Here is an 18,248-nt window from a genome sequence, read left to right on the forward strand (position 1 = left end):
AGTTAGAATTTTTTTAGCTGCAGTTCTTCCCAGAAGTGGGGAGCTATTTGCCTTTTCTTGTTTGATGATCTTGTAACCAGGAATACATGGGGATTAGGATAGGTGTGAAAAAGAGATTAGCAGAAACTCGTTTCAATTTCTTTGGTGAGTCTAAATCAAGATTCAAAGGGGGGGGGGAAAGGAAAGGAAATGCCCATGCAAATAATTCAGACAGAATGTATGCCCTGAGAGACTCTCCTGATCTTATATTAACTCTTCGCTACTTCCTTTATGAGACGCAAAGAAACTCCTCTTGGGCTTCAGGTCGCAAGTCATCTGCTAAATGTCTGCAGTTGAAAAGAAATTATATTTTCTAAGCGGTGTAGTCTGTAGTTGTCCTTTGGGGTTACTTGCATTTCCCTTTGAAGCATGTGGTTTTAGTGTATCTTGGACCAACACTGAATCAAAGGGACCTGGATCTAAAGAAACCCTGCCTGCATTCAAATATACTGCGAAAATGTAGTAAGCCGGTTGATGGTAATCAGGAGAGAAAATTCTACTATAAAATGCACAAACACCCTTTAAAAATTAATCTTTCTTCCTCCAGAAAAACCTCCCAATAAAAGCAGTATGAGGATTGTAGTGGATTCGGAGTCCCGGAAGAGAACTATTGGTGCAGGTGATGGACTTGCAGCAAAGAAGAATTGGTTTGACAAGTAAGCTGTTGTTAGCTCTGTTGACAGCAAAGTCAACAGAGTAATGAAGAATCAACTGTCATGCCCTCTGCTGCTCAAAAGACCCTTCCTCTTAATCTCCCTCCCCCATAGTTTGATTTAAAAGTGGAATTTAGATAGTATACAAAAATATTGTCTATGCCTGATTTAAAGTTTTGACGGGTCAGAAAATGTGAAAATAGCTGCAGCAACAATGTAATCAAAACCTACCCTTTTGTATGTGTTTCTAATATGTATTTGTGTAAAACAGCCAGGCTTTGCAACCATTATATTGCCTTTTTTTTGATGGATACTGTGGACACTGTAGATTCAGATCAGATAAGCAACGCTTTGAATTATTTTTATATGGGCCCTGTGGTAACACTTGTCTGTATACCTGTATTAAGAGATAACCACATTATTGTGTAAGTATCACTTTTGAGTAATATAGGCATTTCCGTTGCATGAAAGCATGTAAAAATACCGCTTTCCGAATTAGGAACAGTTTTAACAATAACAGACTTGGAAGGGACTTGGAGGTCTTCTAGTCCAACCCCCTCCTCAAGCAGGAAACCCTACACCGGTGATGGCGAACCTTTTAGATACTGAGTGCCCAAAAAACGCCATCCCACTCCTGTCCCTGCTCTGCCCTGCCCGGTGGGCCACCACCACCTCCACAGCCCGCCACAGATCACCCAAGCGGCCCAGCAGTGCCATGGCGGCCACGCCCTCCACCCGTGCCCCGCAGCATCATCTGCACGCAACAGGGCACAAGGACAGAGTCTTGTCCCCGCTGCCTGGCTACCATGTCTGGCTGTGCTGCTTCACGTGGGCCGCGCCTGGGTGTGACTCTCCTCCGGGGGGCTGCTGGTGAGGGGGCCACAGGTGGAGGCGGGGCTGGGGTGACGGCACGCGTGCCCACAGAGAGGGCTCCGAGTGCCGCCTCTGGCACACGTGCCATAGGTTCGCCACCACTGCCCTACACCATTTCAGACAAATGGTTGTCCAGTCTCTCCTTGAAAACCTCCAGTGTTGGAGCATCCACAAGTTTTAGAGGCAACTCGTTCCACTGACTACTTGTTCTCAGTGTCAGGAAATTTCTGCTTAGTTCTAGTTGCTTCTCTCGCTGATTAGTTTCTATCTAGTTTTAATATACATGTCAACAACTTCCTCATTCCACGTGGAATTAATATTAGTTATTCAATTTGCAATATTCATTAATATACTACAAGGATAAATCTTTAACAAGATTTTTAAACAAGCACTGTACAGGTTTCTGTAGAGGAAAATTTGGGAATCTAGAGGAATGTTATTTACGATCATGAATATATTATATATAGACATATAGAGGTTGGCATGTAGTGATGAATTGATCTTTGGTTTTCTGTACTTGGGTAGCTGCGAATACTGGTGATATTGAAGTTTTTCTTGTTCCACAATAGTGTTAAAAATAGATGCTGCCTGAAATTTAGTTTTAGATTATCATTTAATTCAGGATTTTAACCGTTCTCTTGTGAATTGATTTCTGTTAGTAACTTTAAGCTTTTGATTCTTTTTTTTTCAGACAAAATTTTAATAGAACAAACAGTCCGGCTTTCCAGAAGAAGTTGCAATTTGGGAATGAAAACACAAAACTTGAACTGAGGAGAGTTCCTCCCGAACTTAATAATATTAGCAAACTAAACGAACACTTCAGCAAATTTGGAAATTTAGTGAATTTGCAGGTAGGCAATGTTATAAACCTTTTACTGTATTATTAAATGAATATATTAGAAATTCTCTGCCAGTTGGAACATGGATCATGACGGTGCCCTGAAAATTTAGCATGAATGTATCAACTGTTTAAACGAGAGCTTTAATCACAAGTTAAATACTGGCATGGAGTTACCCTAAGGCAGGGGTCGGCAACCTTAAATATTCAAAGAGCCACTTGGACCTGTTTCCCAGAGAAAAAAAATACTGGGAGCCACAAAGGCTGCTGTGCATGAGTACTCTCTTTCTCTCCCTCTCTCTCTCTCTCTCTCTCTCTCTCTCTCTCTCTCTCTCTCTCTCTCTCTCTCTCTCTCTCTCTCTCCCCCCCCCTCTCTCCGATCTTCTGCTCATCTGGCAAGCTGGCGTCTCGCTGTTCTCGGACAAGCTGACATACATTCTTATTGGGCTGGCTCTCCTGCCCTTGAGAGTTGCTGCTTCCTGCGCAGACGCAGCAAAGGCAGGAGCTCCACCCAATAAGCTTGTTAGCTTCTTGGAGAACAGCATGAGTTACAGAGAGAGAGAAGGGAAGCGCAAGTGCCTCCCTCTGTCTCTCTCTCTCTCTCTCTCTCTCTCTGTAAACTGGGAGCCGCAGGAGAAGGTTGAAAGAGCCGCATGCGGCTGCAGAGCTGCAGGTTGCTGACCCATGCCCTAAGGCAAGAATAAGCAACATTGTTCCTTCCAGGTATTTTGGCCTACCTATTCCACATTTCTTTGCAATTGTCACTACAGTTGCACGCGATTAATGGGAATTTGAATTCCAAACATATGAAAGGCATTAGATTGCCTATCTCTATGTTTGTAAAATGGCATAGATACTATTTCTCAAATAAAAACAACAACAATAATATAAGAAGTCGTCTGGATAGTGGATGTGGCAGTGCTTGGAGACAGCAGAATAGACAAGAAAGAACTGGAGAAGAAAACAAAATACAAAGAGCTACAAATAGAAGTAGAAAGACTGTGGCAAAGGCAAGCAAGGGTAGTATCAATAGTAATAGGCGCCTTGGGTGCAATCCCAAAAAAACTTGAGCACTACTTGGACACCATTGGCATTGACAAATTTGCCATTAGTCAGTTGCAAAAGGCGGCCTTACTAGGAACTGCTTCCATCCTGCTACGATATCTGTAATACCATCAAACATCGACATCTGCCTGTCCCAGGTCCTTGACTCGATAGGTAGACAAAAATGCCAAATCCAGTCTGAACATCTGACTGACTGTGCGATGATCAATAATAATAATAATAATAAAAATAAAAATAAATGATGTTGGAAGGGACCTTGGAGGTCATCTAGTCCAACCCCCAGGCAGGAAATTATACCATTTCAGGCAAATGACCGTCCAGTCTTTTCCTAAAAACTTCCAGTGTTGGAGTGATCTCTGGAGGGCTCGGGACAGGGGGCATTCCTCTGTCCTAGTCCTATTAGACCTCTCGGCGGCTTTCGATACCATCGACCATGGTATCTTGCTGCGGCGTCTCAGGGGATTGGGAGTGGGAGGCACAGTTTTACAGTGGTTCTCCTCCTATCTCTTGGGACGTTCGCAGTCGGTGTTGGCAGGGGGGCAGAGGTCGACCGCGAGGTCTCTCATTTGTGGAGTTCCTCAGGGGTCGGTCCTCTCGCCTCTCCTGTTCAACATCTACATGAAGCCGCTGGGTGAGATCATTCGTGGCTTTGGAGTTGGGTATCATCAGTACGCTGATGATACCCAACTTTTCTTTTCGACCCCAAACCACCCCAGTGATGCCCTCAACGTGATGTCCCGTTGCCTGGAGGCGGTTCGGGTCTGGATGGGGAGGAACAGACTCCAACTCAACCCCGACAAGACTGAGTGGCTTTGCATACCTTCGTCCCGGGTTTATTCGGACATTCCACCTCTAGTTATGGGGGGTGAACTATTACCCCCCGTAGATAGGGCTCGCAACTTGGGGGTCCTCCTAGATTCACGGCTCACTTTGGAAGACCATATAGGAGCCGTGACTAGGGGGGCCTTCGCACAGGTTCGCCTGGTGCGTCAGTTGCGGCCCTATCTTAGCCGGGACGATTTATGCACGGTCACTCATGCGCTCGTGTCCTCTCGTCTGGACTACTGCAACGCTCTCTACATGGGGCTGCCCTTGAGGACTACTCGGAAGCTCCAACTGGTACAGAATGCAGCCGCGAGAGTGGTGTTGGGAGCCTCCCGATACTCCCACGTTACGCCTCTGCTCCGTGAGCTGCATTGGTTGCCAGTTGTCTTCCGGGTGAGATTCAAGGTACTGGTAACGGTATTTAAAGCACTCCATGGCATGGGGCCGGAGTACCTCAGGGAACATCTGCTGCCGGCATCAAGCTCCCTGCGCCCTGTGCGTTCCCACAGAGAGGGCCTCCTCAGGGTGCCACCGATCAGAGAATGCCGATTGGTGGCCCCCAGGGGGAGATCCTTCTCTGTGGGCGCTCCGGAGCTGTGGAATCAGCTACCGGTTGAGCTCCGGATGGCGCCCGATCTTCGCTCCTTTCGTCGCGATCTCAAGACATTTCTGTTTGTACAAGCCGGCCTAGCCTGAGGGGGAGTGTTGGGGTTATTTTATTTTTCGTTTTTTAACTTTTCTGGGGGTTTTTAGTGTTGTATTTATATTGTTTTTAACTAGGGCAATTTGTTTAATCTTATTTTAATGTTTGTATTCGCTATTTTATTCTGCCCTGTGAACCGCCCTGAGTCCTCAGGGAGAAGGGCGGTATATAAATGTTATTAAATTAAATTAAATTAAATTAATTCACAGCTTCTGGAAGCAGGTTGTTCCACTGGTTAATTGTTCTAACTGTCAGGAAGTTTCTCCTTAGTTCTAGGTGGCTTCTCTCCTTGGTTAGTTTCCAGCTGTTGCTTCTTGTCCTGCCTTCAGGTGCTTTGACTCCCTCTTCTTTGTGGCAGCCCCTGAGATATTGTCACCCCTAGTCCTTCTCTTCATTAGCTATAAGGTATACAGGTAGTCCTCAACTTTACAACAATTCATTTCGTGACTGTTAAAATGGCACTGGAAAAACTGATTTAATGGCTGTTTTCACACATCTATTACAGCATCCCCATGGTGACATGATCAACAGTCAATTGCTTGGCAACTGGCATGTATTTATGACGGTTGCAATGTCCTGGGGTTATGTCATCACCTTTTGCGACCTTCTGAAGAGCAAAGTCAACAAGGAAACCAGATTCACTTAACAACTGTGTTACTAACTTAACAACTGCAGTGATTCACTTAATTGTGGCGAGAAAGGTTGTAAAATGGGGCAAAACTCACTTAACAACTGCCTCACTCATCAACAAAACTTTGGGCTCAATTGTGGTCGTAAGTCGAAGGACTACCTGTATTGCAATTTGCTGTACTGCAGTTCATTAAAAAAAAGGATCATTTTGCCAGGCCTTCTCCTAAATATTTGTGTATTGGGATATTTGGATCAGTTTATAGCCAGTTAAAAGTCTACGATTTGGGGTTGGGTTTCTTTTTAGACTTAAAAAACGTGCAAGAAAATTTGGATTTGTTTATGCCAAAACGTGCTTAGCAAAATTCACAGAAGTATACATTCTGAATAACTATATTCCTCTGTATGCTTTTCCACTTTCCTGACTAGAAATTACAAATTAGATCAGGTTGTTTTAACAATTGTATTTTATGAGATTTCTAGTAAAATCTACTTCAACTCTGAGTGGAGTATTTTCTGTTTTTTTAAATTAAGTAAATACAAAAAGAAAAAACGCACAAAATTATAAAAGAAAAGTACTAAAAAAGAAACAAAAATATAAAGGGTGTCTATTCACGTAAATACACATATAATAAAGCATTACAATATTTCAGTGATTGGGAGCCAGATTCTTGAGATCTTTCATAACTCGTATATATTGATTTAACTCTGCAAATGAAGTCTCAATTATTTTGATAAATAGGTCTTTTAGCAGATTTCAGGCTACTTCAGAACATTTAGAATAGTAGTAATTGTTGAATACAGTTTGTTCATGCAAATAATATTCATTAATTGTGCCAAGGACAGTGATGCTACTGAATGATAATTATAGGTTCACATCCTCTTGTTTCTAATGTGTAAAGGTAAAGGTAAAAGTTTCCCCGCACATGCGTGCTAGTCATTTCCGACTCTAGGGGCCGGTGCTCATCTCCGTTTCAAAGCCGAAGAGCCAGGGCTTGTCCGAGGACGTCTCTGTGGTCATGTGGCCGGCATGACTAGATGCCAAAGGCGCACGGAGTGCTGTTACCTTCCCACCGTAGTGGTCCCTATTTTTCTACTTGCATTTTTTACGTGCTTTCGAACTGCTAGGTTGGCAGAAGCTGGGACAAGTAACAGGTGCTCACTCTGTTACGCGGCACTCGGGATTCAACCCACCAAACTGCCGATCTTCTAATCGACAAGCTCAGCGTCGTAACCCACTGAGCCACTGCGTCCCTTACAGTGATGCTACTGAATGATAATTATAGGTTCACATCCTCTTGTTTCTAATGTGTAGGTTATCATTTTTCACAGATATGATTATAGTTCTATGTCAACCCTTTGAGATAGGCCTGGTCAGGAAATAGACAATGCAATGACTGCTGGAGCTCTCCCTTTATTGCTGTAGGATATAATAACAGAATTCCTTTTGCCACACCTTATTCCAAACAGAATCAAGGTGGGATATTCCTGAGTCTCTTTCTAATTTTCAGGACTGGGTTGTTGTTTATTTTTTTTCTGAATGACGTTCCTAAAGAGTCTTACGCTCCTTTGAGAAGACACTGTCTGCATTTTTTTACATTTTTGTTTGCCTTTCCTTGAAAATCATAGGTTGCCTACCAGGGAGATCCAGAAGGTGCCCTCATCCAGTTTGCTACCCACGAGGAGGCTAAAAAAGCAATATCGAGTACAGAAGCAGTCTTAAATAATCGATTTATCAAAGTCTATTGGCATAGAGAAGGCAGTACTCCTCCAATTACAACTTCAGTGCAGAAGGTAATGAATAAAATTTGGTTAATTTGGATGGCTCTTTTAAGCTAAATTTAGCGGGGGTTTAAGGAAGACGTTTGAATCTTGAATTTTCCAAATCAGTACTAAGAAATCAAGATTTTTTAATTTTAATTATTTTGCTTATATATCAATATAGAACAGTTAAATATTTCATTTTACATATTTGATTTTTTTTTTGCTGTAGGAAAATGAGTCAGTCAGAGCTGATAATACTTGATTGTTCTCTCTGTAAGATGTTCTTTATCTTCCTAGTTTCGTTTTGAAAAATAATACCGTGCACTTTTCAAAAATAATTCAGAGTTCTTCCAGTCTTATACCGAAAACATCTTTGTTATTCATTAAAGAATTCCCCACCCCACAGGCTTACATATGAGCCTGAAACAGATGATGGGATTGCTTTTTTTTTAATGAACGCTAGAAAGATGTTTTCATGAGATTCACCTGCCTCTGTAGAATACGTTTTTTTTAGCATGCACGCCTCTAAAAATAGTATTTTTAAGCTTTGTGATAATCTGCGACACCCATCCCCTGATCCCTCTCTGAAGTATTACACAGAATTATATAATTACTTATTGGAAAGATCATCTGAAGGATATTAATAAATTCACACAGAAATTCTTAGCGTAAATAGGAAAGGTTAAAGAACATTTATTCTTAAACTGTTCAAGTAGCTTGTTTTTAGATGTAAATAATCTGGTAGTTTCGGGACTATGGCCTTATCAATCTTACTGAAACGTATCGTTAGGCCAAAATAATATTCAGATTAGAAAGCACCATGAAAAAAAAGGAATAATGGTAAAGTGTCTAGAAGCCAGGCATGCTCTGAATTGACATATTTATGAAGTATTGTGAAGATTGTATTTCTTTTTAAGGTAGTACAGCCTTTAGCCCAGCAGCCCATTTTGCCAGCTGTGAAGCAGTCAGTCAAGGAACGATTAGGACCAGTTCCCGCCAGTAACGTTGAACCTGCTGAACCACAGGGTGCTGGCACAGAAGCCGTTCAGGTAAATGCGGCTCAGTAATTTTCCTGAACTTTCTTCGTCTGTGAAGCCAAGCCACGGTTTCTTCTTTGTCGGAGGCGGACGTTCAGTATAAATGATGAACGGAACCTTTGGAAATGGTTTTTACATCCAATTTGCATGTTTTGTAAAATGGCACCTTTGAGTTTATAAGGCCACATTGCAGATTCACTACAGTTCTTTCCAATTAGCAGCCAAGGATGTTTCAAATTAAATGAATTCTTCTGCCTCTGAAGAATTAAAAGTGTTCTAATAGGTAACATTTTTAAAAAATTTATCTACTAAAACAGACATGTCAAACACAAGGCCCGGGGGCCAGATCCGGCCCGCGAAGTGGTTTCATGCGGCCCGCGAAGCCATCCTGGAAACAGTGAGGGAACGGCCCCCACTGCCTTGGCCCTGGCCCAGAGACCCTCCTTCTGCCAGAGACCCTCAGATCTGTCCCACTCCTGCCCAGGCCCCCATAGGCACCCTTGATGCGAATGATGAAGAGCTGACCATGCCCACCCAGTAGGCCATACGCACTGTAGCCACGCCCACCCAGTAGGCCACGCCCACCCAGACCATACCCACCTGGCCCCCTGAGGGCAACTGCAATGCTGATGCGGCCCTCAATGAAATTGAGTTTGACACCCCTGTACTAAAAGGTATCGTCATACTGTTTCCCATTACAAAACAACAACAACAATGTAATGGCATTGTTACAAACTCAATGACAACATAATCAAAACTACTTCATTAGTAAAACAAATGTTACATGAATTTATGGCAGGAGAAGGCCAATGTTCCGTCCCAGCCTACGTATGTTTTTGTTACTTCACAAAGACAAAGCCCTCTTTTAATAAGTAGGCTGTAAAACCAACCCCTTTTATTTGAGTTACAAACCTGCTAATCGTCCCAAAAGCAAAAGCAACAGAACATGTTTTCCAACGGAGAATTGTTCAAAGCAAAATGGAGCACGAGTCAAACAGGAAATAGTTCACCGGCAAAGCAAATAAAACATGATCTCTTAAAACTGGAGTCCTTTGCAAACAGTTGCCTTCAGCAACCAGCCCTGCCCACACATTCCCTTTTTGTTATGCAGCCCAAGGCGTGGCTTCTCAATGCTTTCTCCTCCCCTGGAGTCGCCCCATTGCCTCCCTCTGTCCTCATGTGGCCTGTCTGCATTTACAAGCATCACGAATGTCCTCCAGCTGTGCGTCCTCACAGTCTGACTCAGCTTTCCAGCACATCTGAGTCTCATCCTGAGCACGAGTGGAGGGGCCAGGTTCTTCATCAGATTGTAAATCTGGGAGCTCATCAGAGCCTTCCTCCGCCTCTGATGGCTCCCCAGGCCCCTCCTCCTCCTCCTCTGATTTCCCCGGACTCAGCTGCCGGGATCACAGGCTGGCACGGAATCACAACAGCCAATCTAGAAAGTTGGGAATGTAAAAGATTCTTAAAACATTTCAGTTTGGGATATGGCATATCATAAAAGAGAGCAGTCTACAAACTTTAGCACCTTAGCCAAAACAAGGTCTTTGGCTATATCGCATTTATTGACATTAAAAGGCACAAAATATGTTGCATTCAGTATTGCCAAAGCTCTTGTGAGATGATAGACTTCCAACACTTTGCTTTGAGCAGCAATCGTGAGACTTAATGAACCACTGCTTTTTGCTCGTCTCCTCTTTTCTACGTGGAAAAGGTATGTCTGAATAGGCCTTGTCCCATTATTTATTATGTAGTATGCTCATTAGTTTTTAAATCGGCTTGCAGCTGATTTTTCCCCCCCAAGTTGGTCTTTGGGCCAACAGACATTTTGAAATTAAGCGCCCAAATTCTGTAGTTAAAGGGAATAGGTGCAGTTAGTCCTCGACCACAATTGAGCTCAAAATTTCTGTTGCTACTAAGCAAGACAGTTGTTAAATGGAGGTTGCCCAATTTTCTTGCACAGTGGTTAAGTGAATCATTGCAATTGTTAAGTTAGTAGCACAGTTGTTAAGTGAATCTGGTTTCCTCATTGACTCTGCTTGTAAGAAGGATTGCAGAAGGTGGTCACATGAACCTCAGGATACTGCAACCGTCATAAACATGAGTCAGTTGCCAAGCATCTGAATTTTGACCAAGTGACCATGAGGATGCTGAAACGGCCGTGAGTGTGAAAAATGGCCATAAGTTGCTTTTTTCAGTGCCATTGTAACTTCAAATGGTCACTAAGTGAACTTCTGCAAGTCAAGGACTACCTGGATTTTACAAAACTTCTAAAGTCTTCTATTTATCTTGGCAGAATTGGTTGGGGTTTAGATAGCTACCTTAGAAGTGAGACAAAATTTATTTAGGAACACATATTGCATATATAATAGATCCTTTTTCTCTTCACCTAGAATGTCACCAAACTATCTGTAAAGGATAGACTTGGGTTTGTGCCTAAACCCCCAACTCCAACTACAGAAAAGGTAAGAAAACTATAATGCTCAGCAAACTGTTACCTAATTAACCTGAGTCAGCTTCAAAGCAGATGCTCACATGTTATAACTGCAAAATAGTTGTCAGCTTCTATAAAACCATAACGGCTCTTGAAATGAAGGCAGTTGAAATGCTACTAACCATGCTTGTTTTCACATAGGCATCGCCAGTGAAGCCCAAATTGTTGCTGGTTGGGCATGGATTTGCATGGTTCACAGTACTGGATTTGGTGCAGCATCTGTTAGTGCAGAGCAAAGAAAATTGCTTGACATTGGTGTGGTAATGCTAGTGGCAGGCAATTGCTGTAGTGTGCTGTCACATTCCTAAAGCTCTTGGCAAGAGCAACCCTTTTGGATTAACATTTTAATAAGCCTCTTGTCAGCATTGCTGGTAGGAAGACGTTATGGGAGTTCTAGCCCAAAGCACCCAGATGATGTCTGCTTGGCTATGCTGTATTTTGCTTTAATGGTTCCGGCTCGTTGCTTGGCTTCTGTGGTTGTCATTTTCAGTATTGAGATGATACTCCTACTCAGCACAGTTTTATTTTACCTAGTGGAATTTGCATATTGGATAATAGAGGAGGTAGATACTGAACAGTGTGGGTGTATAGTTAGTTATAAATGACAAATTAAAAACTTGCTGCCTTTTATTTGTAAGTTTAGATTGTTTTTTTCCTTGGCGAGTCCAATATGCAAATAGTGATCCAGGATAATTTAAGTTGGATAAAGTGATTAGGGGATGCGGTGGCTCAGTGCGTTAGGACGCTGAGCTTGTTGATCAGAAGGTCGGCAGTTTGGCGGGTCGAATCCCGAGTGCCGCGTAACAGACTGAGCGCCCGTTACTCGTCCCAGCTTCTGCCAACCTAGCAGTTCGAAAGCGCGTAAAAATGCAAGTAGAAAAATAGGGACCGCTACGGTGGGAAGGTAACAGCGTTCCGTGCGCCTTTGGCATGTAGTCATTCCAGCCACATGACCACGGAGACGTCCTCGGACAAGCGCTGGCTCTTCGGCTTTGAAACGGAGATGAGCATCGGCCCCTAGAGTCGGAAACTACTAGCACACGTGTGCGGGGGAACCTTTACCTTTACCTAAAGTGTCGATAAGCTTTTGGGGAAAAAAGAAGCAGGTCAGAGAGAATTAGGATAGGACAAATAAACCAAAGCCTAATCAAAGGAGGCATTTAGGGTCTGTCTTGAAAGTGTTACAGATTATTTTGAAAACTTCTTTTAACTCCCTTAACAAGCCGCAATTCATAATCTCAATATAGATTTTAATGTACAAAATTCATTAGCTCTTTCTTTTCTATATTATAATACAGAAGGAGCTGTAAGAAAAATTAGTGAGATGTCCATCTATGTACATTTGATTAATAAATAAATAAGACAACCCCTTTTTTTCTAAGTTTCCATTTTTGTATGTTGAGGATACCAGAGGTTGTGAATCTATGAAGATCATATGTTGACTCCATAGCACTCTATAACTGCTGATTTTAGTTTTAAAATTATTCTAAAGACAGTTAAGCTGCCACTAACTCCCAGTCTTACAATTTTTGAATTCAAAATAGTAATTATAGTAAACACCCATTGACTTCTCAATGTATATTGAGACCATGGCAATGGAATGGAATGGAATAGAATAGAACAGAACAGAACAGAATAGAGTATAGAATGCAGAATTGAATTGATTTGAATTGAATTCTTTATTGGCCAAGTGTGCGTGGACATGCAAGGAATTTGTCTGCGGTGCATAAGCTCTCACTACATACAAGCAATAGTGATAAATTATCAATCATATCATCATCAATCAATTATAAGTGGGCAGATCTAGTCTGTATTAAAATGGAAGACCACTAAGAAATTCCTCGACTGAAGAGTGATCCTAAATATCCTAGAAGGTAGTAGCAATCTCTTTTGTCTTATTGCTAAAAAAACACTTAAATGAGTCTATGTAACCTGAGTTTTATTTGAGAATTTTTACTTCATTAGATGGTAATGAAATATTTTTCTACTACAGGTGTTGTCTACTTCTACTGGCTTGACAAAAACAGTATATAATCCAGCTGCTTTGAAGGCAGCTCAAAAAACTTTGCCTGTTGTTAATACTACTCTGATAGATTCCAGTGAAGCACAGAAGAAAAAACAGGTATACTTAATGTGATTGTGGGTAAAGGACATTTTTCTTGTTGGAGCATAATCTTTATGATCTTCTAACTATGATTAGGCGATTGAGATCACTTGAAGATTTTCTTCCTATGACTTTCCTTTTATATAAATATATCCTTATTTGAAACATATTTATGTGAAACTTTATATATGTATGTGTATTTGTGTGGTCTCCTAATGGTAGCATGCAATCATGGCTACAAATAATTTACAAACTGGTATCAGTTATCACATAGAATAAAAATCCTGGTGTTGCTTGCCATTTGTTTTTTCCTCATGGGATACACACACACACTGCTTTCTGTTTGTTTTTTTCCTCATGCTTTCTTCAGATACGGTGATTGTTAGATAATTTTAATGTGTATTAATTTAATGAAAATATAATAGGCTGGTTTGGGCCTTTTTCCACATATAATGATTCTTTTAAATACAAAATATATATTTAATGAATTAAAATTTTAACTGTATATGTTTGTGCATGTGTACCTATACACACACACATGCATACATGGGTGCATATTCACACACATATATACATAGTTGGAGGCATTTTAGTTTTTATAAGGTATTGAGATATTGGGATTTATATATTTTTAGGAGGCATTAAAACTTCAGCAAGATGTGAGGAAGAAAAAACAAGAGATCCTGGAAAAGCATATTGAAACACAAAAGGTAATAGAACGATAACAGTCAAATATGAAGCTTTAAGATAAAAGGGTAGACTTACATCAGAAAAAAATCTATTATAAAAGCAGTTAAATGGGAAAATAGAGAACAAATAGAATCAGTCCCCGTTTAGCAACTGTAATTGGGATGGCAACTCAATCCTTAAGCAAAGCAGTTACTAAGTGAAAAATCATATGATTGCAACTGTGCTTACTATTTTACTTCAGCTTCCCTTTGCTTCAGAAGGATACAGCCCCAAACAATTGAGTGAGCCCAAACTGTATGAAAGATTTCTGGAACTTGACTCACAAGGAAGCAGGGTAAAAGGGTGAATCTTGTAGCCCTTTCCCCCCACTCTCTCGCCCTTTGGAATGCTTACCCCAACACTGCGGTTATTAGCAAAAAAATGATCTTTATATTTACATTTATTGGAGAGGAAGGGATTACAAGAGAGGAAGCAGGCGTACAATGGGAAATGCAGATCTAAAGTAATGCATTAGTGCCAGCTCTTTGCCTAGCATGCTAGTAGCTACAATCCATCAACTGCCTAGAAGGCAAAAAAGCCTTCAGTATAAAATTGATTAAGAGTCTTGTCAGTGTCAGGCAGCATCCCAGCTGGATGATTCTAATAACTAACGTCCTAGAATTGAGTTTGTTAACTTGCACTTACACTTTTTAGGGACACACTGTGCTGAAGAGAAAAGCAGCTCAGGAAGAGCTAGCTTATTTAGGCAAATCTCTTCTGTCTGTGAATGGAAAAGAAAAATAGGTCAAATACAGGAGAACATTGGAGATTGTATTGACAAATACATGAGGGAAAGATGCCACGAGGATTGTAAATGGCATTAGTTGCAAAGATATTTTTCATCTCTGCTGTAACTGCAAAGTGTCATTGATGAGGCAGTTGTTCAAGGACTACCCATATTCAGTAAGATATATATATATATATATATATATTCAATATGGGTCAGGATTTAGCAAAGCTTTATAACTTTGGAAGAATTTTTATTTCATTTTGTTTCTTGTGAATGAATTTTTCAAACAGATTTTTTTTTGAGAAAGTTAGATCTTGGTAGTAAATGGATTTTTCTCTCTCTTTTTATTGTTGATCAGTGTGAATTTTACACATTTTTAAAAATTGAATCATGTAATTGGATACAGGATTTCAGTGTGAAAAACTTAACAGCACATTGGTATTAGAATGAATATCTTCATATGTTTTATGTGTGGGAAAGTATTTGTGAAGAATTCCTGTTACTAAAATGATAATTCCACCAGATGCTGATTTCAAAACTGGAGAAAAATAAAAATATGAAGTTAGAAGACAAAGCTGAAATCATGAAAACTCTGGAGACGTTAACCAACAGCATCACCAAGTTAAAGGATGAATTAAAAGGAGTTTCCTCAACAAGCACCCCGGTAAAAAACCTGAAAACAAAGACACAGGTATACAGATTTTTTTAAAATTTATTTTTTAATTTAGTTATTTGTATACAGCCTTTTATTATTTTTACAAATAACTCAAGGTGGTGAACATATCCAGCATACCTCCCTTCTTTGATTTTCCTCACAACAACAACCAAGCGAGGCATGTTGGGCTAAGAGAGAGAGTGCCCAAAGTCACCCAGCCGGCTTTTACATCTAAGACGGGACTTGAACTCACAGTCTTTTGCTTTCTATCCTGGTGCTTTAACCACTAGACCAGGAGTAGGCAATCAAGGAGAAAACATACAACATGATGAATATAAAAGGGCTGGGAGAAAAACTGTCACCTGTAATGCTTTTAGATCTCCATCATAGTCAAGATGAAAGCAACACAGAACTTGACCCATATAACCCTTTTCTACTATAAGTGTCTGAGTGCTTGAAAGATAAAGTATTACTCTCTTGTTTACTTACAGCACAAACACTTAAGTACACATTATCTGCTGCAGGGGTAGGCAACCTTGGCTCTTTTATGTCTCATGGACTTCAACTCCCAGAATTCCTGAGCCAGCTGGCTCAGGAATTCTGGGAGTTGAAGTCCATGAGTCATAAAAGAGCCGAGGTTGCCTACCCCTGCACTAGACCAAACTGGCTCCCATTTTATTCTCTTCAGAACTCTTTTATCTCTTTTTGTTATTTAATTAGTTTTGTTTTTGACATCTATGATTGCGTGTATATATTTGTGAGTGTTTACAATTTCTTCTTGCCTTCAGAGAAACAATGGAAAAAATATCCCCTCTTTTTTCAGTGCAAATAATTGAATGGGGGTTTTAGCCCACTAGTTTTTCCCATACTGGTCGAGGGCTTTATAACTTGATAGATTATTGAATAGCTCTGTACCATAAGATTGCCATAATTTGTTTTTTAACCAGTTTTAAAGGAACTAATTTTATTTTTCCAGTTTCTGACTTACGATTTTATGCTGAAAATTAATCTGGAAAAATAAAAGTAGTTCATTCAAAACTGATTAAAAAGCAAATTATGGTTAGTGTTCTGCTAATGTGTGTAATCTCTGTTGGGGTCTTCCTATTCTATCTAGCATCCTTGTTACACGCCATGGGATCTAGGAGATCTGGTATTGCTACACGAGTTAGGAAATGCAAACTAAATTGCTTCCGTAACTTTTTAGATGCAGAAAGAGCTACTGGATACAGAGTTGGACCTATATAAGAAAATGCAGGCTGGAGAAGAAGTTACTGAATTAAGGAGAAAGTATACAGAATTGCAGCTTGAAGTAAGTATATTTCACCACTGATGGTTAACAATGCAGATGTTTCACTTCTTGTCTGCGTAATGCAAAAAATTGTTTTAAACGGAAATCATCTTAAAATTGTTTTTAATGGTGCTCTTGAACTTAAATATTTCTGTTCACTTGCCTTTCACCAATTTTGTCTTTAACCTAAGTCCCTATCAACAGCAGGTATTTTTTACAGTGTACCCATAGATGGTGCTATTGGTGTTTGGAACTAAAAGTATTGAAACGCCTCTAACCTATTTCCCTTGCTTTTACGACTCACCACCCCTTTTCCTTACTACTGACACATTAACAGAAATAGTTCCTTTGTTAAATGTAGCTTGTGATTTATAAAGGGAATCATTAATTTCGTAAACCATCCATTGTGCAGCAGGCAAGTGTTTAAAAAAAAAATTAACACTCACAGAGACTTACCTTTCAGTTGGTTCAGTTGAACTTTGGCTCAGCCTATGGCATATATATATATGTGTGTGTGTGTGTGTGTGTGTGTGTGTGTGTATATGTATATATGTATGTGTATTTTTGTGTAAATTACTAACAAAGAATTAAAGGGAAACTGAAATGCATTTCTGACTCTTTAGTCTTCATCAGTCAGCTATACCCTTCTGAGATTCAGCCTGTTCGATGGCCTTCAAGATAGGCTGAAAACAGGAAATAAAGATTTGCCCCATGTTTGGGGCCTAGCAAGGTAATCTAAATAGTTAACATTTGAAATATATATATATATATATATATATATATATATATATATATATATATATATATATATATATATATATATATATATATATATATATATATATATATATATATATATATATATATATATATATATATATATATATATATATATATATATATATATATATATATACAGGGAGTGCAGAATTATTAGGCAAATGAGTATTTTGACCACATCATCCTCTTTATGCATGTTGTCTTACTCCAAGCTGTATAGGCTCGAAAGCCTACTACCAATTAAGCATATTAGGTGATGTGCATCTCTGTAATGAGAAGGGGTGTGGTCTAATGACATCAACACCCTGTATCAGGTGTGCATAATTATTAGGCAACTTCCTTTCCTTTGGCAAAATGGGTCAAAAGAAGGACTTGACAGGCTCAGAAAAGTCAAAAATAGTGAGATATCTTGCAGAGGGATGCAGCACTCTTAAAATTGCAAAGCTTCTGAAGCGTGATCATCGAACAATCAAGCGTTTCATTCAAAATAGTCAACAGGGTCGCAAGAAGCGTGTGGAGAAACCAAGGCGCAAAATAACTGCCCATGAACTGAGAAAAGTCAAGCGTGCAACTGCCAAGATGCCACTTGCCACCAGTTTGGCCATATTTCAGAGCTGCAACATCACTGGAGTGCCCAAAAGCACAAGGTGTGCAATACTCAGAGACATGGCCAAGGTAAGAAAGGCTGAAAGACGACCACCACTGAACAAGACACACAAGCTGAAACGTCAAGACTGGGCCAAGAAATATCTCAAGACTGATTTTTCTAAGCTTTTATGGACTGATGAAATGAGAGTGAGTCTTGATGGGCCAGATGGATGGGCCCGTGGCTGGATTGGTAAAGGGCAGAGAGCTCCAGTCCGACTCAGACGCCAGCAAGGTGGAGGTGGAGTACTGGTTTGGGCTGGTATCATCAAAGATGAGCTTGTGGGGCCTTTTCGGGTTGAGGATGGAGTCAAGCTCAACTCCCAGTCCTACTGCCAGTTTCTGGAAGACACCTTCTTCAAGCAGTGGTACAGGAAGAAGTCTGCATCCTTCAAGAAA

General features: G+C 40.4%; 1 protein-coding gene across 6 annotated transcripts in view; it reads left to right on the plus strand.

The window, feature by feature from the left end:
• RBM26 (RNA binding motif protein 26) overlaps positions 1 to 18,248 on the plus strand; it is a 53,131-nt gene that overhangs the window by 20,866 nt on the left and 14,017 nt on the right. For all 6 annotated transcript variants that reach the window (XM_081326839.1, XM_081326838.1, XM_081326840.1 and 3 more), the window contains exons 10-18: positions 587 to 695; positions 2,257 to 2,416; positions 7,253 to 7,417; positions 8,305 to 8,436; positions 10,818 to 10,889; positions 12,912 to 13,040; positions 13,658 to 13,732; positions 15,005 to 15,172; positions 16,341 to 16,445. In XM_081326839.1, the coding sequence (XP_081182965.1) occupies positions 587 to 695; positions 2,257 to 2,416; positions 7,253 to 7,417; positions 8,305 to 8,436; positions 10,818 to 10,889; positions 12,912 to 13,040; positions 13,658 to 13,732; positions 15,005 to 15,172; positions 16,341 to 16,445 (1,115 nt within the window). The remainder of the gene's footprint in view (positions 1 to 586; positions 696 to 2,256; positions 2,417 to 7,252; positions 7,418 to 8,304; positions 8,437 to 10,817; positions 10,890 to 12,911; positions 13,041 to 13,657; positions 13,733 to 15,004; positions 15,173 to 16,340; positions 16,446 to 18,248) is intronic.

This window comes from Vipera berus (assembly GCF_964194415.1).
Source record: "Vipera berus genome assembly, chromosome: 4".
NCBI lineage: Eukaryota > Metazoa > Chordata > Lepidosauria > Squamata > Viperidae > Vipera > Vipera berus.